Consider the following 22,322-nt stretch of genomic DNA (forward strand, 5'->3'; position numbering starts at 1 on the left):
GAGTTTTATAGAGGATTGACATTTCTTTAATGAACTTTTTTTTTCTTGTTTCTTTATTCGTTACTGGTTAACGATATTTGAGAAGATATTTTTATTGATTATTTTATGACCGATGAAGTAGTAAGTTTTATATTATCTTATTTTATTTATTCGTCATCTTCTTTTGCATCTTCTTCAAAATTAATAAATCTTTATGATATCGATTTAAATATTCTAAATTTATTTCTTCGACTTTTATGGAAAAGATTTTCTTGACATTTGACATACAAACAGTCATACGAATTAATAAAAATTTGTAAAGTATAAAAGTACAAATTAGTTACAAAAAACAAAAGTATATTATTTTTTGAATGCAGCAACGATTTATAAAAGTTCCTTTATCTGAATTTCTTAAAGCATTCGGCTTCTTTTTTTTCTATTTTTTTATTATTATTTAATGTTTCAATCTTTACTCTGTTCTCCTTTTTAGCTTCGAGCGGATGGATACGTACCAGTTACTAGAAACATAGACAAAAAAAATTGTGAACCTGCGTCGAAGCGTACAGCCATTCACGAGATTAGCTTAGTTGCGTGACTGTTCGAGCGTGATATTCGAAAGTGCCGGACGGAGTAATCGAATCTTAGAAGTTCGAACGGGACGTATTATACAGGGTGGTCTAACGATTGTTGTAACATCCTGTATATGTAAAACGAATAAAAAGTGTATAGAAGAAAATTTCTTCTTCCTGCGGAGCTCTATCTTATTAAAAAAAAAAAGAAAAAATAAACAAGTCGACTTTGAATATCGATCGTATAAGATTGTAACCAACGTCATATAATTTTTAATCGCCAATTAGAACACAATTTTGGAATCATCCTGTATACTTTGTTTATACGTACCAACGTTATTGTTGATTAGTAAAACAATTCTGAAAAGATTTCGTCGATAGATAAATAGTAAAAATAGTACATCGATCCTTGGCTAATATCGAGCCGAGAGATCTTTCAACGAGATCGATCAGAAACAGAACTCGAGAGTCGGATTACTCAAGAAAGACTCGGATTATTACGGGTATCGACTTCCTGAGAAACAACCTACTTTCGGTCAAGTGTATAATATAGTCAAATGTATGATTGATTGCAAAAGCGTTACTGGAAGCAATACCACGCCCATTTCCAGACGGTGACACGACATCTGCTAAGCCCTATTCTATCACGGAGGATAATATCCGTCTCGTGTTTCTTTTTCTTTCTTTTTCTTTTTTTACTGCGACAATCTTAACGATCGGCTATCATCGAAACGACAACGCGTATATGTTTCCTTGCCCTCGATTAAAATTCTGACACGTGCGATATCAAAATGAAAAAGGAAGAATATCGTTTCCTATTTCTTTTTTATTTTCAATTATGAAATAGAATTCCTTTTCGACGGTATAATTTAGTAATTGGAGCAATTATGAAATAGGATTTCTTTTTGACGGTTTAATTTATTAATCATAGTGTATTCCATCACAGCTTAGAATATGTCAAGATGAAAAGGGAAGAAGATCTTTTTGTTTCGATGAAGAAATAGAATTCTTTTCCAACGGTATAATTTACTAATTGAAGTAATCATGAAATACAATTTCTCTTTGATAGTTTCATTTATTAATCATTGTGTATTCCATTGCGATCTAGAATAATTCAATTCGATACTTCAACGATAACATACGTAGAGTATCTTACCTAAACCGTATCAATATAAACGTATATTTATATTTGCAAAAAATTTACGCTTTTATGTCTTTTTACATAACAGAACACTCTCAATGGTAAAAACGAAACGAACATATTTAGTAGTAAGACCTAGATAAATCCTAATGTATATAGAATGTTAAAAGATGTCTACACTTTTGCAATTACACGACGACAGAGTAGTCAGCGACAAATTGCGAAGGACTAACAATAAATAAAAAAGGAAAAAAAGAAGAAGAAGAAGAGGGAGTATGCATGACATAGTCGAGCGTAGCACCTTCGTAACGGCAAAGATTACTTCCGGAGAGTCTTCAAAGCAAAGCAAAGCAAGGCAAGGCAAGTCAAGTCAAGTCAAAGCAAAGCAAAGCAAGCGGCTGTGGTAGGAACGGCTCGTCCCTGTGCTCTCTCTACGTGTCTGCGTGTAATTACGTAAACCAGATGGTACGGGCAACGGTCACGGTTCGCGATTGCAGTTACTTATATACTAAAATGACCGAGAGATACGATGGAGTAAGTGAGGACTGTAATTCCGTTCGAAGTAAATGCGCCCACGCGCGCTCGCACCAAAGAAGGCTAGAACCGAAGCATGAATTTGTCGCGTATTCGTTCATAGAAAACCAAAAGAAAAGGAGAAACAGAGAGATAGATAGATAGATAGATAGATAGATAGATAGATAGATAGATAGATACAAAATATGGTATAGAAAATGTTCTAATTTACGACTTGCCATACGTGAAATTACTATTTATTAACACTTTACTAAACGCAAACCATATTCGAAAATATACCGCATCTGAGAATATCATTAATAAATCGTACTTTGAATGGATTTGAACTGGGAAAGGATCGGTCACGCTATTATTCGTAATTAAGGTGATTAATTTGCGAGTGCCAAGCGTTTGAAAGTTCGAACGTGGAAAACGCGTCTCGATTATTCAAATATTCTCTCTCTCTTTCTTTCTCCCTCTCTCTCTCTCTCTCTCTCTCTCTCTCTCTCTCTCTCTCTTTCTCTTTCTTACTCGCGTTTATACAGACTAGAGAGCATGTACTCCGGCACCTCGAAGAAACAGACTTTCGAGCATAGCGATGGTATGCGGACACACTCGTTCGCTAAATTATGCGGCTTTTCGCGTTGCGAATGCTCGCACGAGCGAACGTAGTCCTTTTCGCTATTAAAGTCATTAAGGTTACACAACGAACTCGTTCTTCTGTGTTTAAAGTGAAAGAAAGAGAGAGAGAGAGAGAGAGATAGATAGATAGATAGAAAGGCAGAAAAAAAATAAAAGAGAAGAACGAAGATGGCTCGGACATCCTAATGTAGGGTAGTTTATCGTTCCTTATAAGAAAGACGAGGGGCTCACCTTATTAGGAAGTTCACTCGCGAACTATAATATTTCGTATGCGATTACGATTCAGATGTCAGCGACAAAACTCGAACGAGCGGCTCCGGAGCGTTTATGATTGTGAGATACGCTTATTCCATACTCGGCAGGCGGATGTCTTCTTGCGAATGTGTGTCTATACAAAACACGTGTGTTATATGTGTATATATGTATGTGCGTATATGCATGTGTGTGTGGGTGTGCGGTTGCATACTGATGCAACCTAAGAGACATATACACGTACATACATACATGTACACAAACTTGTACAGTATTTTCGTTTTACCTCGTTAACGTTGCTCTCGCGCGGCAAATAGAAGAACGTTCGATTATACCCGATCCGATCCGATCCGTCCGTTATTCAAATGCATCGCACTGTTCTTTATAACGCTATCCTCTCTCTCTCTCTCTGTTTCTCTCTACTTTTCTATCTATCTATCTATCTATCTTTTTCTCTTTCTCAAAGAAGAAATTCATTTCTGCGTATCGTCGACGATCGTAAATGCAAAATCGTTTCTTTATTTATTGTCTGATGATACGAGGACGGTTGAAAACATGAGAGTTTAATCAAATGGGACGATTCTTTCTCTCTCTCTCTCTCTCTCTCTCTGACTTTGTTCTTTTACTTTAATATGTTAATATTATTGTTGCTATTATTATTACTGTTTTTAACACGAAATTTAGAATTCAATTCAAGTCCGATTAAACGTACAATATTTTCATTTATTTTTAATTCCATGATATTTCGTTAAGTCGTATAATTCTATTTGTAATTTATAATTTCACGCGATTTTAATTGTTCTCTTTTTTTTTCTTCTTTTCTTTTTCTTTTTTTTTTTATATCAATGAAGTCTACAGACTCTAATACAGTGAAAATAAATTTCTCTCTTTTTCCCGATACTTCCATTTATTTAAAAACAAAAAAATATATATATACACACAGACACACACATATATAAATATCTACATAACTTGAAGGTTCACCGAAATGAAAAAATCATTGACCCGAGTCAAGTTCGCGCGCGCGCAGGCGCTCTCGCTGCTCTCAGAAAAAGTCACGAAAGAAAAAGGGAGAAAGACGGAGAGATGCAATGAGCGTAAAAAAAAAGAGAGAGAGAGAGAGAGAGAGATGGACTGAGAGGTGGGATGCATCGTTTAAATCGAGCACGTAAGTGCTTAAACGGACAGAAACGCGTAACGAAGTGTGCGCGCGCGCGCGCGCGCACGGAAGAGACCGCGTGGGACCTGTTAGCCCCGCCCTTTACAGACCAGATGTCATTACTCATTACGCGCTGCGTCGTTATGCGTTCCTCCTTGATTAAAGGTCCGAAGAAAATAGCGCCTGTTTCACTCTCTCTCTCTCTCTCTCTCTCTCTGTCTCTGTCTCTGTCTCTCTCTCTCTCTCTCTCTCTCTTTCTTTTTCTTCCTTCCTCTATTTCTGTTTCTTTTTCTCTTATAACGAGCATCTTCAAAAATACACGTCTTGTGATATCTCGGTGATTATTTATTGATTCATATTTATCATTCATATTCCTACAATGTATAATGATTAGTTTGTTAAATATCTAAGCGAATCGAATTTCATTAAATCGTTCGTTTTTTTTAATTTAAATGAATAATTGAAACACGGTACCATGTTTTTTTTATAGGTAGAGGAAAAGTGTTAACAACGATAGTTCATAGTTACGACACGCGGTGATTCCTAAAGTAATTATTAAATATTATTTCCTGATTAATAATTACATTTCTAGATTCCTAAATTAATAATTAAATGTAAACGAATAAGAATATTATTTAATTGTTCAAATTTTCATGGATAATAGATATGCTAAATTATGAGTATTGTATCATTGTAATCATTTAGTTAAGGAAAAAAAGAATGTTATTACATAACGATTTATCGATATTTTCGTTTAGCGAAAAAAATTGATTCTTATCAGAAAAGAATTAAAGAAGTAGAATTGAATAAATTGCTAGTGTATCTTGCTCGGGCAACAATGTAATACTTATTCATAAATATTCTCCTTTTTTGTTTCTTTCATTTTGTTTTTTTAAAGAAAAGTTACAAACCATTCCAGTAACCAGAATCACCATTTCATGAATATGTAGATACACATCCATGAAAGTCTCTTCGAGGTACTTATGATTTTGTTTCTTCGAGTCTTTCACTACCCAAGTACAAAAGTCGTTATAAACCCATTACTACCATTCAAAGTTTAACACTAAAATGCTCGTAGAATCAAAATGTAAAAAAAACGTTTGTATGAATAATATTATTAGAAAGTTAGAAATTATTAATTAAAAATTAGAAAAAATTAGAAAATGTGAGTATTAGAAAAAACAATGTGAAATGTATTCTATCCCTTTCTTTTTTTATTTCTATCCCTCTCTCTCTCTCTCTCTCTCTCTCTCTCTCTCTCTCTCTCTCTCTTTCTCTCTCTCTTTCGTTTTCTCTTATAACGAGCATCTTTAAAAATACATCTTGTGATATCTCAGAGATTATTTATTGCTTTATATTTATTATTCATATTCCTACAATGTAAAATGATTAATATGATAAATATCTAAGTGGATTGAATTTCATTAAATCGTTCATTTCTTTAATTTAAATCAATAATTGGAACATCGTACGACAAGTCTTCTTCTGATTTATTATCGTTCAAATAGATAGAGAAAATGAAAAAGTGTTAACAACGATCGTTTGTACTTACGACACGCTCTGATTCGTTTATCAAATGTAAACGAATAAGAATATTATTTATATATTTTAATTTTTACGAATAATTGAAATTATGACTATTGTGTAATTGTGTAATCATTTAGATAAGGAAAGATAGAATACAGTAATAAAGAAAAAATAATTGATCGACATTCTCGTTTAGCGAAAATAATTGATTCATATAAGAAAAAAAGTAAAGAAATCGAATTAAATAAATTTCAAATGCATCTTGCATCTAGGTCGAAAAATAATGTAATACTTATTTATATACATTCTCTTTTTTCATTTCTGCTTTTTTTTTTTTATTCTTCTAAAGAGAAGTTACAAACCATTCGAGTAACCAGAATCACCACTTCATGAATATGTAAGTTACGTATCCGTGAAATCTTTTCAAGGTACTGATGATTTTGTTTCTTCGAATCTTCCACTATCACAAAAATCGATATACATAAACGCGTCACTATCATTTAACATTTAACTTAAAAATAGTCGTAGAATCGAAATGTAAAGAGAAGAAAACTTATATGAAGGATATCGCGAATATTAGAAAAATCAATTTGGATCTACTCTCTCTCTCTCTCTCTCTCTCTCTCTCTCTCTCTCTTTGACTCTCTTTCTCTCTCTCTCTCTTTCTTTCTCCCTCTTTCTTTCTTTCTCTCTCAGGTGTTCCATACACATACCGGATTATTCGCACGAGTAGTCAACCAACACGAATCACACCTGTTGCGCGCGTTCACTCGCTCGAGTACTCCCTGTGCACGTTCACCCATAGAACACAGTCAGTTCCTTTTTTTTTTAATGCCTTCCTCACCACTCTTTCTCTCTCTTTCTCTGTTTCTCTTTCTCTGTCTATCTCTTTCTTTTTCTGTCGTCTTCTCTTCTCTCTCATGAGTCATCCTTCTGACCACTTCGTATAGCAAGAAGCGTCGTTTCGCGGATGCTACGAATGATTTCAACGGCCTACCGTCGAGGCTGACTAACATCCTTGGAACTTGGCGTGCTCGGAAAGTTTGGACCACATACATACTTACCCATACATATACATAAAACCAGAGATGTACTCGCTTATATAGATATTATTGTATGTGTATACACGGAAGAAAGATATACGATATTTCCTTATTTGTTCAATGGCTTACATCTTGTCCCTTGTTAAACGATAAAATACATCGATCGCAAATCGGAGAATAATAAAAGAAAACTACGTGTTATCGAGAAAGCTTACGACCCTTGGATTTCGGTGCACCGGATGTATTGTAAAATCGCTAGAATCGTAAGTTTCGGATTTGCGACGTAGGCGTGGCACGTTTTACGTAAGCCGTCTAGCCGCGTCACGATCCGTGAGTAAAGCCAAAGAGATAGTGTATGGTAAGTACTTACTTATTCGCCGATAAAGTTTCTAAATTCGAATCGAAAAGCTCTGAGTTTTTCTGAGAAAGAGAGAGGGAGAGAAAATGATCTGAGTATCAGATATCTCAGGTCTATATGTTCATATGTAAAATACATGGTTATATACATACGCATGTAAGTTCGGAAAATTTGTAATGATTTATCAATGACAAATTCATAGATAAAATATATATATATATATCTTTAATTTAATTGGATTATTTGATCAATGTTATTTTTCTAAAGAAAACGTATACTTTTGTATCTTAACTTCAGTATAATATTTATATATTTTTATAACTATACAAACGTATAAAACTTTCGTTTTATATCTATAACGACATTATCAAATATCAATATGTTTTACACGTATAGCCTCTTATATAATTTTTATAAGTACTGTATTTTTGAAATTTTATGCACAATTAACGCGTATATAAAAAAAGAACTATATGTAATCTACACGTGCATATGTACTTGTATGTGTGTATATGTTCCTAAAATAAAAATATTTGATATCAACGTTTGATCAAAACCACTATACATATAAATACACGTGTATGTATTTCTTTTTCGTTATGTATGTATGTGTAGTATACACAAACGATCTACAACAAACGGTATTCACGAACGTAGTTAACGTCTATATTCTCGGCAGTGAGAATATAAACGACCATGGTGTCTCGGAACGCGCACGTAAGCGCGTTGTGTGTGCCACGGCAATATAGTTCGATGCATTATAGTAGAAGTTGCAACCAACCTGGGAGGCCCTTCAGATAATACGAAAATAGGAGCAAAGTGAGGATCGTCGGAGGAACAATGAACGAGTCTCCTCTACGTAAACATTTACACACCTATACACTTACAAACGTTCGTTCTATAGAAGAAGTAGATTATTATTTTATTTTGCTCGAGAACAATGTTGTAAGTTCCGCAGGTTGGTAATATTTTTCTAAAAACCAGTTCGATGATGTATAATGATCAACAGTAAATAAAAAAGAAAAAAGGAAAAAAAAAGAATGACAAGGTTTTATACGTATAAAAGATAATATTTTAATTTATTGTAAACATTAAACGGTTTAAATACGAAGTTAAATAATAAAATAAATTGTATAGAATTATAATAAGAAAGTAGTGCTTATAAATTATATGAGAATATATATTAATTAAATATGATTAATCTAATAAGATTACACACAACATAAAAGAAATATATATATATATATATATATATATATATATATTGATAAGTTAAATAACAATTATATATTATTTCTTATTCGAATAAAGGTAATATATTACAACATATGTACGTATATACATACTTATCTATTCTCATATAATTTACAAGCATCTACTATTTCTATTCTAATAGTATGCAATACATTATATCATTTAATTATTTATTTATATCTAAACTCACTATTTAATACATCTGATTTACCGATCACTTTCATATCATTCACGTATTTAGATTAACACGTATTCTGTATTTTCACGCTTCATTCCAAATAAATACGATTACCTTTATATTTTGAATGATTTACGATGAAACGATTAGAAACTTCACCTAATCGAAAATCATATTGTTAGTTACTACTTCGATAAAGTCAACTCTGACTTTGAAGTTATTATATATGAAATAGGAGACACACAATATACCGTATCTATATATTATGTCCTTGTTTGTATGGGATCACGTAAATCGTATAATATTTGTTATCGAGAGTATTGTATAACTTCGGTTGAAGAAGAGGAGACAGAAAGGAACAGTGCCACGCATCGAAACCGCCGGCATTATTATCTTCGTCTACGAGAGGCGACGCAAAGTAGTAAAACTTCTCGCGCTTCGAATCACCTTTCGACGCCCACGCTACTACTACAGCATATAGTCACGACTCACGCACACATATACATATATATTCAACAAGAAGGTTTAACTCCTAAGAATCGTTAGTTTCTCGGAATGTCTAATCCACTAAATCACCGGTCGAATTCATCCAACTATTTGCGCAACCGACGCCTTTCACGCGACTCGAATACGACGACGTAATAAGGTATAATCGATGCCAGTCAAACACGAGATCGTAAAAATGTAACTTTTATCGATAACGCAGGTGTATCTTTTCATAGGCTACGATATAAAATGAAAATTACAAAAGTATCATCAAAACAAAATAAAGAATGAAATGGACTTTTAAAAATAGTAACTTGAGACTTACTTAACTAAGTTTTTTAGTAGTTTAAATGTCGTTCGATGGGATGAAGTGGTATACTTGTAAAAAGTCGTGCCAGCTGTTAAATCATCGTTTGCAGGCTTTAACGTATTCTCTCTCTCTCTCTCTCTCTCTCTCTCTCTCTCTCTCTCTCTCTCTCTCTTTCTTTCTTTCTTTCTTTCTTTCTTTCCTTCTCGAAGAAACGAGCAAGCGAGTACTTGCCATTTTATGGAGGTTCTTAGGGAGGTCGATTTGCGTGGGATTGGAATGTTTGGGCACGATCGCGTTTTGCTAAAATCGTTGTACGTACAACGTATGTATGTACATACATACATACATACATACATACATACATGCATGCATACATACGTACGTACGTACGTATGTACGAATGTACATCTACACGCTTGTACACTACATCCCTCCGTATATCGCCGTTTCTCGGTCTGACGACATTTAACGATCTTCTCTCGATCCTCTCTGTTCCTCCACTTTGAAGTTACGATAACGTCGGAATCCATCGTCGAGAGAATTAGATTCGATCGAATACGAAATTTCGCAAGGATAAGAGTCGAACACGCAAAAGTGTAATTCGCATATAGTGAGTCATAAAAAAAGAAGAAAAAGAAAGGCAAAAAGATACAAAAAGCAAGAAGAAAAGAAACGAAAGATCGTAAAAATAAAATATAGTATCGGTTTTATTTTGCACGAAAATAAAAAAAAGAAGAAGAAAAGAATAAATAAATAAATAAATGAATAAATAAAATCTTTGTAAATCCATTTGCATTTACCATAGAAACTATATTTAATATTTAACTTTACGTTAAGACTCGGATAAGTGTCCGTCCAGCTTAATTGACTTGCAAATGAAGAGAAAGAAAAGAAAGTGATTTATCTTGAAAAGAGCTTGTATATGCAAAATAAATTCTTTTCTTTTTTCTTTTTTTTTCTCCCTCTTCACATCTCTTTCTTTCGAACATGTATCTATTTATATCGAGTTATAAAATTCTGACCGATAATTTGTATACACCCTGTATAAGCAAAGGATCGTGAATGGAGCGATAAAGAAAACGGCAACCGGCGAAACTTACGAGCGACTCGCGACAAACTCGCATCGTTCGCAAAGCTCTTAACGACGTCGGTGAACTTATAATGGAATTGTAAAACAGGTGGTAATTGGTAAGCGTCGAGATTAAAGGTAAGGAGGAGAGGGGCGAGAAACGAATAGGACTCTTAAATCGAACGAGAGAGTAACGATCGATCGATCGTTGTTAGATACATAATTAAACGAGCAATACGCTTTGTCGTTAACGTATGGATAAAAATCTTGAACTGGTTTGCACCGAGAAGGTGCACGTTAATATTGATAAGAAATTCAACGTACGAATATTTAAATCTATTTATATAAAAATGATATCTCGTTAGAAAAGATTCTGATAAATTATATTATACATACATCTCTTCGATGATAATAATTCTCTCTAACGATTATGCAATCGTGTCTTTCACGGAAACTTGTTCACGATTGCGATCTAAGATTCTTTGTCTTTCTCTCTCTCTTTTTCTCGATAATATTAATTCATTTAATGTGTTTAAGATTATGAAAAATACATATCTCTGTCGTAATTTTACGCACAATCGAAACTTATTTATTAAAAATAAAACTCAATTTTCTTTGAAACGATTTAATCTAAGACATACATAACTTACCTTTTATTTTCTTATCTGAATAATTTATTAGACAATCAAACGACGAACTTATCAAAACGTCCTCATTTTTACGTATTTTCTAAAAAAAGGAACATTAGCATAAGAAATACCCGAAACTAATCTCTACAATTTTGAAAAGAAATACATAATACTATAACTTGATACAAACGACACAAAAAAATATCGTTGCCTCTTTGATAACATCTCATCAATTTTTTCTTAATATTCACTACATCTAATCTTTATATATATATTTTATGTACACACACACACACACACATACAAAAGGTGTACGTTCATAGATTTTCGAGCAACTATCTTGCAACTGATTGAAATTATAAAAAAGTTCATAGAAAAAATTTTTACGGACCTGAATTAGCTGATTATGTAAACTTTTTTCGCCTGACTGTTTCGTATTTCAAAGATCGATATAGTTCTTTTTTTTTCTTTTTTTTAAATGGATATCCATTTCTTTTATTTTGCATATTCATATAGTAATTTACGATCAAAATCATACCTAGTCAAAAGATTGCTACTACGTATCGTTTATAAGATAATCAACGTCATAATAGATTCATATTGTATCGTAATTCTGTATAAATGTATTACGTCCATGTTGTACAAAAACGTTATTTACAAATCAAGCAGTCGAGTATTTGGATGAGTTTGAAGGTCAATGATCCTATATGACATAACCGATTTGAAAATATTATATAAATAGACGATCGTTTTTTAAATTGTTATATGGAAAATCCACTAATTTAATACTTAAAAACATCGATTATCTCGTAAACGATGCATAGTACCAATTTTTTATTAAATATGATTTGAATTCCAAGCGATCGCTTCTATGCAATATAAATATGCGAAAAAAAATTATAAACAATCTTAAAAAAAAAAAAAAGAAAATTTACACGCGTTTTGTAACTGATACAATGCTGTACAAATTTCACTTATTAAACTTTCTTCTACCATCAACCAATCGCGAGATATTTACTAGAGGACAACTATGGATGTACACCCTGTATACCTATATATGTGTGTGTGTGTGTGTGTGTGTGTATAATAAAACAGAACAGTCGTATTAAATGTTGCCGATCATAGAACGAAATAAGGAGAAAAAGAAACAATAACAATAACAATAATAATAATAATAAAAATAATCAAAAATTACAAAAACAGAAAACAAAGAGAAAGAGAGAGAGTGAGACTTAAGATCATAATAACGAATACAATGTATCGAGTAAATCGTTTCGAAAAGCTAAAGATGCATTCTCGTAGAGATGCATCTCGCACGTATGTTGTGGACAGGCGGACGAGAGAAGACAGTGGAGACAGCCGGTTACTAGGCAGACACGGGCCTCGCGTCGATGCAAATTTTCTCGACACCCGAGAGAGCATGGATCGGCCGCGTAGGCGAAGAGAAGACGTCCATCCTCTTTTCCTCTTCTCCCTGGACCAGTCTCTCGAGTAAGCGTTTTGCATACATTCGTGTTAGTGCACCAACGACGTATCGCTTATGTGCACACTCGTAACGTTTGATACAAGCTACTCATTGGCCCTGTTTCTCTCTTTCTCTCTCTCTCTCTCTCTCTCTCTTTCTATCTTTCTCTATCTCTCTTTCGCACACATGTACAAACGAATGAGCAAGTACAGGGTTCCATAGGAATCAAGCATGCAACTTTCCATATGGAGGAGTTTTAAAAGCTGCGCCTTCGTAGTGGGATAACCAGAGGCGCCTACACGCGTTCGACTTCGAACTGACCGAACAGAAGTGCTACTCGATAAGATTGAAGATCGGCAAAGCCGAAGTCTACGAGTATTAGCTCGTCGTTTTAAAGAAATAATCACTATGCAAAGATATTTGATAAGAAAAAGAAGGAAATACTTCCTAATGTAATGCTATTCGTGTTTTGATATTCGTAAGATATTACGTACAAATTCTTACCCTTATATTTTACATACAACATGGTTGTTTTTCTTTTTACCTTCTATTTTTCTCTTTTCTCTTCTCGTTGGATAAAATCATCGCGTGATATTCGCTAATTATGTATAATATGTACAAAACAAAAATCGTATCCCTATGTATCGAATAACATTATAAAATGTCGTTATTAAAATTTATTCTTAAAATAAATTAAAATCGAAGTGTTAGATGATAATTTCGTCCACCGTTAAACTTATTTCTAAAGTTCCGCCATATCGAGTAAGGCGTTCACATTCGTCGGCGTCCAATTGGCTCCATTATGATAAACAAATATCATTTTGCCGTCTATATACGCTTGGACATTACCCACTTTGTAAACTTGCTTCGCTTCCCTGTATTTATTTGGAATAGGCATGAAAAGGATACCTCGTTCTTCACACTTCCTTTGTATGAGATCTTTAAAGCCTAGATGAATTTGTGGTGCTGCTATTCTCACTGCTTCTGCCAACCTCTGCAAAAAAAGAAACAGCAAGATAGAATTCAGATTATCGGATTAAGGATATCGTTATTGAACTGGTTCAAGAATCGTTGAAAAAATAATTTCTACCTCCATCCTCGGTTGTACCACTGATGACATCTGTGACATTATCGTCGGTTGATTCCTCTCCAAATTGTTCAAGTACGAAACTTGGTCCATAGCTCCTGGTTGATGACTCGGGGGTGCAGCCACGGCTCTATTTAACATATCGATCGCCTTCTTAAAATGTTCTGTAAAATAGAAAATGTTGAAATGTTTCCATAATGAGTATTCTTAACGAATCTGTCACATTATAATGAATAACTACCTTTCACTAATGGTTCTGCCAATAACTTATCGCTCAACATTCCTTTCCATCCCATATACCAATTCATTACTTGATCGTAATTTGGAGAATGATTTAACCAAAAAGTCAAAACTTGTTCCCATTTAGGAAAGAAGAATTTATCGAGTAAATTCGCCATTATATGGGATGGTATTAGTTCTTTCCATTCTATCACCCAATTCCATTGATCCAAATGCTGTTGATGTGGATTTATAACAAACTCGGAAAGAGCTATTTGAAGTTTTGGTATAATATTTTTTACTAGAAAAGCTTCCATATCACCCTTAGCAAATACTTCTGCCCAAGGTTGTAACATTAATCTTGCTGATCTATCTGACGGATGCCAACCTCCCAAAGCAGAACCAAGTTTGCGTCTTATAATTGGATATATTAATGTGTCCAACCAATTACCTAAAAATTCATAAAAAATATCACACGATAGTAGTCGGTTGATTAAAATCAATACTAAATGGAAAAGAGAACGATAATTATAATTTCTTTGTACTTACGCATTAATGGTAACCAAGGATGGATCCATGTATGTATTGGAACAGTATCTGTGAGTGGGTTCCATTCTTCTACCTCTAAAGTAAGTTTAGGAAGTATTAATAGATCCAAAATATTTTCAAAAATCCAACCAGGTAGCAATGGTATCCAGTGCTCTAATAGCTCTATTAACGAATCTGGTTGCCTGCATGTCCACTGTCTAATTTATAACAAATAATTTCCATATGAAAATTTCATAGATTTAATAACTTTTATTGTAAAAGAAAAAAAGAAATGAAATTATAATTTATGATAAAAGAAAAACTTACTGTACAGCTCCTCTGATAGAAGGCATCCATGCATTCCAAACAAGTTGGTCGTAAGGTTGTATCGTTCTTGTTTGAAGTGGACTTGTACCAGTCTCTAATATTTCTTTCCATTGTTCAAATAATTTTATAGGCTGCTTTGGTTGCATTAATGGATTCCAAGAAAGTAAAGAATCTTTTATTTTTGGACCCACAAAACTAGTTGCTAAATCACCTAATTCATACATCTTGTATTCCTCATAATATTTATCTTGCAAACTTTTAAATACATCAGCAGTATCTTGCAACGTTATATCACTTGTTTCATCCATTAATCTATCTACAACTGCTAGAACATTTTCTAAAGTATCAATGAGTTGTCCATGTTGATCTACAACCTTAGACAGATTTCTTTTCTCCGCTTCTAACGCTATTACTCTATCGCTCAAGTGTCTTGTTCTTCTATCATTCTGTATAATATCTTGTTCACACATATCTACAAGCAAATTTAAATTATGCTGTAATTCTGGCAAAGAAAAATTAATTTTGTCCTTTTTATTCACACTTGGAATAGTTTCATCGGGATATTGTTGGCCACTGGCTATTGCATGATAACCGCTTAAAATTCTTTGTTCTGGCCCTGTCATATCTATAACTTTCACTCTGCTCATTTCACTCGAAAGTGGAAGTTTTCTATTTGGTTTTAATTTTCCATCTTCTAGAACTTGATCAACACTCCGATATGAATATTTGACTTTTTTTTTATTATTAATACTATCCCCTTTTCGCCATTGAGATACTTTAGACTTAGAATCCTTTGCATCCTCTGCTTCTTCTTTTCTTTTTTCAACCATTTTTGGTCCTTTCTCCGGGCCGTACGCACCAATAGCACCTCTACCTTTTCTAAAGTGAGCTTCTACTGGTGCACTTATTCCTTGTAATTGCTTTCCCAATCCTTTGCCAGGTTCAAAACCCATCTGCATTTTAAATATTTTATTAGTTGCAATTAATTATTATATATAATGTATGTTATAGATTAATATTATTTATTCTAACCTGTAGTAACAGTTTAGCTCCAATTCCTTTTGTATGTACTTCCCAGCTGCCTACTCCACTTTTCATGAATGAAGAAGTCACTTGATATCTCTTTTTACGTAATCCAGCAATATCTCCTTCTACGTTCAATGAGAATGATGTACGTTGTTTGGAATTACTTGGTTTTTCATCCTCTGAACTATAAATATTAAGAAATTAATTATAAAATAGAAAAAAAATAGATAAAAATAATTAATTGTTATAAAATATATTAATAATACCTTGAACTATTAAAATATCCCTCCCCATCTCTTTGAGACGTTCTTGTATCATCATCGTCATCGTCATCGTCATCATCATCTTTTTCTTTATCCTCTTTTTCTTCTGCTGGTTTACCAGATTGTTGAATACCTCCGGCAACAAAATTAACCGGAACTGTATAATTCTTTGGACCTTTGTTATATGTTTTGAAAGAAGGTCGCGCAGAAAGTTCATCCTCTTCGCTATCATCTGCCCAGATACCTGCATAAATAACATAATATATTAACATTTCGAATTTAAATAGAATGCGACTGTAGCCAAAATACACTATAGCTGTTTATAACCTCAACATGAAAAATGTTTCTTTGATATTAAAATAAATAATATAGTCAAAATGTATTAATCGTTACACAAATATCAATTAACACTTCTTTAACATCCTTACCGAGCATCTGCTGTTTTTTAGAAAGTTTTCGTCTAGGACGATTAATATTAAATTCATTTTCAAAATCATAGGAGATCTCGAAACTTTCTACTTCGTCTTCTGACATATTTTCAAAGATAATTATCAATAAACTCACACACGACTTTTAATAAATTCAAAATAAAAATTCCTTTTTATAGTAATATCAAGTTCATTAACACTCATTACACAAACGACATCAAAAGGACAATGTAAGTTCAATTCACGTAGTCAGGATACATAAGCAAAGCAACGTACACCTACTGTCGTAAATGCCATTACCGGAAATAACCTTTCTTAGATTAGATATCCATTTCCAACAATATGTAGCATTAACACAGTGTTATCATGTGTTATCACAATGTGACAAATTATAATATTAATGTTAAATGATTATTTGTAAATAATCAAGTCTGAAGATGATCTATATATATATATATATATGTAGGTACATGTATATATATATATATATATATATATATATATATATATATGGCGTGACAAGAAAGCTATTATGATTGGCTCGTTGCTTGTTTTGTCGATTAATATCATTGGCTTGTTACACGTACAAACATTTGGACACATTAATGCAGAGGAATGCACACGAAAAGTGTGCAAATTCTTTATTGGATATGATTTCTCTACTCGATTGCCCCAATTCGAATATGTGTACTTATTTTTTCACCATTTTCAGAAATTATAATTCGGATGGATTAAACATGTATAAAAATTTTGCATTTTTAGACAAAACATAATAACACTGTCGTATAAAAAGTGGGGATAAGAGACAATTATATCATAAATGAACGTATAGAGAGAGAATTCCTTTGATAAATTAATGGTGATAAATATTCATCATGATGCGTACGAATTCTAGCAACCATAGCTTAAACTACAATTTTATTATATTTCTACGAGGAAATTTATCAATGATCTACTACGAGTTTATTATGTATCTATGTATAGCTCATCAATATACAAATTTCACGTTGCTATGGAAACATGATTTTGTAAACAAAGTGGAATAGAAAGTGTCATGATTAGTGTCACATATAGAAAAATTAGTTTAATTGAAATATGAATTTTATGCAATGGAGATCGCATGATAGCGATAAGCAAGATCTTAGTCTTTGTTATGCTTATCCTGTAGTAAATAATGATCAACAGACAAACAGCGTTATAGTAAAAAATGGCAAAAGTCCTCGACAGAAAATTGATAAAACTTCCTTGACAGAGGATGGATTATATACTTCTGATAGTCCATTTACACGAAAAGTCACTAAACCTTATCTACTTAATAATACAAGTATGTTAGATCATGAAATAGTACCAAAGTTTTCAGGAAAACTTGTAGAAATTGCGATACGTTGCGTGAATATTCATTCTAAGAATAATCAAAGCGATTCAAATGTTGAGATTACTTCCGTTTCACTTTTATTTAGGAAAAAAGTTATATGCAAAACGAATAAACCGTTTAATAGAAAATTGCATAAATTATTACTTAGAAATTCAGAATGTTACAATCTCTCGATACAAGTTTATTTGAAGGATGGCCAGTCTACTATTTTACCTTTACCATTGCCAAAACATTCTGTTAAAAATAATAATATCGAAATAGAATTTGCTATAGCTGATAGCTCAGGAAGAATTCATTCAGGTACTGTCATGTGTACAATTTCTTTGATCTTACATGGTCAGAATCAAGAAGAGACAAGTACTATGTATTTGCATAGATTAAGCAATGATCCAAATGATCCACAGAACGGTCTTTCTTTGCATAGACCTAAGAAAAAAGTATGCAATAAAGAAATAAAATATTTTCTACTAGAAGACCCTGCTTTATGTTTTGAAAATGTAGAAGAACATCTTATAGTTAAAAAAAAAGAGAAACAGCTACCAAAACCTCCAGATATAGCTGTAATAGAACAACCTGTTCTCTCTTTGTTGGACATATCTTTTAGAAATTTATTACAAGCTAGACGTCCATTAAGACCATCCTCTAGTACACATCGACATCATCATACAATTGGAAAAGCTCTTCTTTCTATTACCATTTTACGTGGTGTTGAAATACCAATTAGAGAAGAATCTGCATTGGTTCAACCACTTTTAGAAGTAGAATGGGGTAGTATTATGCATGCTACACCCATTGCAGATGGTCCAGCACCTATATGGCATCAAACAATGCATTTTGAATTGCCAAGAAAAAGTGGAGAACACGATGTAAAGTTACGTTTATATGATCAGCATCCTGTGTGGGGTCAACAGTGGTTAGGCGAAGCAAGAATCCCTCTTGAACATCATAGAAATTACCAAGAATTAGAACGTTGGGTAACTCTATCACCTTTATGTAGTCCTACAATGTTATTTGGTTATGTACAAGCTAGTCCTGGTCATTCTCATACAAGAATTTATACACTGATGAAATTAGAGTTACCTGGTAATGCTAAATTGGAAGAGGATAGTACGATTAATACGCTGCTAAAAAATATTCAACGTTGTCTTTTATCTCCATATAAAATAACGAATATACAAAGTCCAGAAGAAGCAGCCAGACTAACAATGCTATTACCAGAAGTACCTAATCATTATGGACCTTTAACGCCTCGTCAGGCTTTAAATGCAAATAAGGTCGATCATTATGGTCGTGCTGTTTTACTTGCATCTTTACTAGAAAGTTTTGGCTCGCAGACATACGTATTATTAGGTATTAACAATAAAATAATATTATTCATCAATTTTTCTTAATGAGATATTAGTTCGATACTTTGTAAACATTGCAGGTTCTTCTCAGACAAATAAGTGGGCAGCATTTGTTTTAAGCATAGAAGAAAATACAGGCACTGTGATTTGGGATCCTGAGACTAGCGATCATTATAATCCAGGTGATAGTCATTGTCCTTTAATGAAGGCTTCGCATTTAGTTAATCATTCTGGTGTAAGTTGAAATAGTTGAAATAGTTTGTATTTTATTATTAATTGCACCAATCGTTTAGATTGCGTTTAATGCACAACGTTCTTATAGATATGGGAGAATTTACAAAAATCTATTTTACCGCATAATTTGAAATACGATGTGAAGACGAGCAAAGATTGGCGTCCGATTGGAGTTACCGTTTCTTCTACTACCGAACGTAGTGTTCAAGTTCTCGAATTGAACGTTTCCCAAGAAGAAGAAGAAACTCTTCGTGAATTGGCTATGCAAACGGAGCAACATCTACGAGATAAATTTTCATATTGGCGTAGTACCGCCGAATTAACGACGATTTACAATCGTCACGCTATTGCCGTCCTACGAAATTACATTTCGAAGATCGAAGACAATAATTCGTCGAGGCAACCCGATAAGAAAGATTTGAAACAATTGTACAGAGCTTATTATACGCATGGTTTCATATTAAACTTGAGACAATCTACTCTGGAGGATTTAACGGAACGCTTAGCTTCTACGAAAACACAGAATATAACAGGTCCAGTAGAATTTGCCATAGCTTATCATATAAAACGTTACGTTGGAAAAACAAATTCGATTTGGTTAGCTGTCGCAGTTCTTAGAAGTCGTGATTAAGGAACAAGTCCTTCTTTTTTATTTTGTTTTGTTTCTTTTTTCTTTTTTTTTTATAATTACTCGTTCTCAACATTTTGTACTTAATATTCTGTAAAGTCTCTATATGGCAGTGTATTGATTTTAAATAGATACTTTGGCATATCTATTTATTGCGTATTCTAAATTTTACGATATACAATTAGAATTAAACGTTGACAGAAGATATACGAATGAGAGTACGCGTAATAGGAAATGTTAACTTTGTAATGTCTTAATTTAATTCATTTGAAAAAAAAAGAAAAGAAAACAATTCGTGAAAATATAATCATATAAAAAGATGATACGAAATGCATGAATTTTCAAATGATTAGAAAATATTAGTTAAAATATTAGATAAAACTTGAAAATGTGTATGAAATTATTTATATCTGACTTATTTATATTTTGAGAAATATGTGTGTGTATGTGTATATATATATATACATATATTTCTCTATTATATTTTATATATCCATTATATATTTATAATTATTTATTATTAGTTTTCTATATCATTATAAACGATTATTATTAATTATGCATTATTAATAAATACTCATGAAATATAGATATAAATATAAATAAATAAATATATATATATATATGTATTCAGAAACATCTTTTTAATCTTTGCTATTTAAAGAAATAATCATTTGTAAAGATCCTTCCCGCAATATTGTATGTATAATATAAAATAAATATATATATATATATATTTCTGTGTGTTTGTATGTATGTATGTATGCATGTATGTATATACATGTATAAAGTCATATTAACTCTTTCCCGTTTTAATAGTTGTAAATATGAGTATCCCGTTGGTCGGAATTATTTTCTCTCGCACGACAGTTGGCATACGCTGAATCAATTTTAAACCCTAATCCTACGGATTAAGGATCTGAACTTTATCTTTTATCTTTTGTTTATATTTCATATGTATAGTGTATAAGAAGGTATGTGAATATAATATAATAATATCTGCAAAGATAAGTCTAGTATAGAGTTCATTTACTAAACAATAATAAACAGTAACTGTATCTTGGTAAACGGATCGGGCTTTAACGGGAAAGAATTAAACGTTATTAATCTTTTAATCCGATTAAGCTGATCTCATTTTTGCATAAATAATTCATACACATTTTCATTTAACAAAATATGCTCTGCATAACGTAACAAATATCAACTTGTCATATTGTACCATATAAACATATTCTCGGGTTACAATTCTATCGATTTAAGAATTAACTGAATTTTGTAAACTTTAAAAATGGAAAATTTCTAATTTTATTTATGTATATAGATTCGAAGAAAGTATTTATTTACGAACGAATCATACGTTTAGTGTATTATTTTTTTTTACGAATAATAGAAGTACTCAGATTTAGTGATCCATGTTAAAAGAAAAAAGAAAAGAAAAAGATTCGTTTAATGAGAATCTTTAATGAAAATCAATATAAATTTATTCACGCGGAATTTCAGATAATGCGCACAAATGATATGTATAAAAATATTATAACGAGGAAGAAATCAATATTTAATTTGTTTTCAAATAAATTTTGTTCACTCACGAAACTCCGTACACCGTACTCAATGCGTCGATATGATAAACGAATAGAACAAAAAGAATTAGCATTTTTACGTGTAAAACATATAATAGGCACGACCAATATAATTCGTGTTGGCTAATACCATTTTACATATTTCTATAGAATTTTTATTTATTTTAATTTAATCTCGTTGCATATGTATATGATTTTATATGTATCGTTCAACTTTTAAAAATGAAAATCAAATTGAATAAAAATTATTCATGTATCTTGGCGTCTAGTTTGATTTTTAGTACAAATATTAAATCAATCTATTTACAAGCTTTTAAAGTATAAAATTGATATATGTATGTTTGTGAACACAGTGAATTATATATGAATTCTAATTAATAATGAGGAAATTTATAGACAGACTTATTCGTTAAGTTTACAAAAATTTATGTTTCCATTCACCCATCATTTTCGATCGGCAGATCAAAGAGCAAACAATTCTAAGAAAACATTCAGAAACATTTTTTGTTGCAAATGCGAATTTGTATGAATTTTGCATTTTTGATAATACCGTCATTTTTAAACTGGAAATCGGATCGAAATAAAAATTATTTTTGAATTCTTTTTTTATAAATTTTGCTAATTCGTCGATTTATACGATAGGATGAATAAACCCTATACGTATTTTCTATACGAAATGAAATATCCAAAAGAAATAATCCAAAAAA

General features: G+C 32.2%; 3 protein-coding genes across 3 annotated transcripts in view; 1 reads left to right on the forward strand and 2 right to left on the reverse strand.

The window, feature by feature from the left end:
- Nucleotides 1-3,683, reverse strand: part of LOC127062199 (uncharacterized) — a 34,583-nt gene extending 30,900 nt beyond the window's left edge. The window contains exon 1 of the mRNA XM_050989969.1: nt 3,076-3,683. The gene's annotated coding sequence lies outside the window, so the exon portion shown is untranslated. The remainder of the gene's footprint in view (nt 1-3,075) is intronic.
- Nucleotides 3,684-12,264: 8,581 nt separating this feature from the next.
- On the reverse strand, nt 12,265-16,753 carry LOC127062198 (tuftelin-interacting protein 11). Its single transcript, XM_050989964.1, has 8 exons — nt 16,453-16,753; nt 16,028-16,268; nt 15,768-15,945; nt 14,736-15,688; nt 14,430-14,626; nt 13,903-14,331; nt 13,665-13,825; nt 12,265-13,568 (listed from the first exon to the last, which is right to left on the reverse strand). Exons 1-8 carry the CDS (start codon nt 16,556-16,558, stop codon nt 13,317-13,319), a joined length of 2,517 nt encoding a protein of 838 aa, XP_050845921.1. The 5' UTR covers nt 16,559-16,753; the 3' UTR covers nt 12,265-13,316.
- Nucleotides 16,754-16,992: 239 nt separating this feature from the next.
- LOC127062200 (coiled-coil and C2 domain-containing protein 2A-like) lies at nt 16,993-20,901 on the forward strand. Its single transcript, XM_050989972.1, has 3 exons — nt 16,993-19,177; nt 19,254-19,408; nt 19,496-20,901. Exons 1-3 carry the CDS (start codon nt 17,548-17,550, stop codon nt 20,036-20,038), a joined length of 2,328 nt encoding a protein of 775 aa, XP_050845929.1. The 5' UTR covers nt 16,993-17,547; the 3' UTR covers nt 20,039-20,901.
- The last annotated feature ends 1,421 nt before the right edge of the window (nt 20,902-22,322 follow it).

The sequence above is a fragment of the Vespula vulgaris genome, chromosome 3 (genome assembly GCF_905475345.1).
Source record: "Vespula vulgaris chromosome 3, iyVesVulg1.1, whole genome shotgun sequence".
NCBI classification, from domain to species: domain Eukaryota; kingdom Metazoa; phylum Arthropoda; class Insecta; order Hymenoptera; family Vespidae; genus Vespula; species Vespula vulgaris.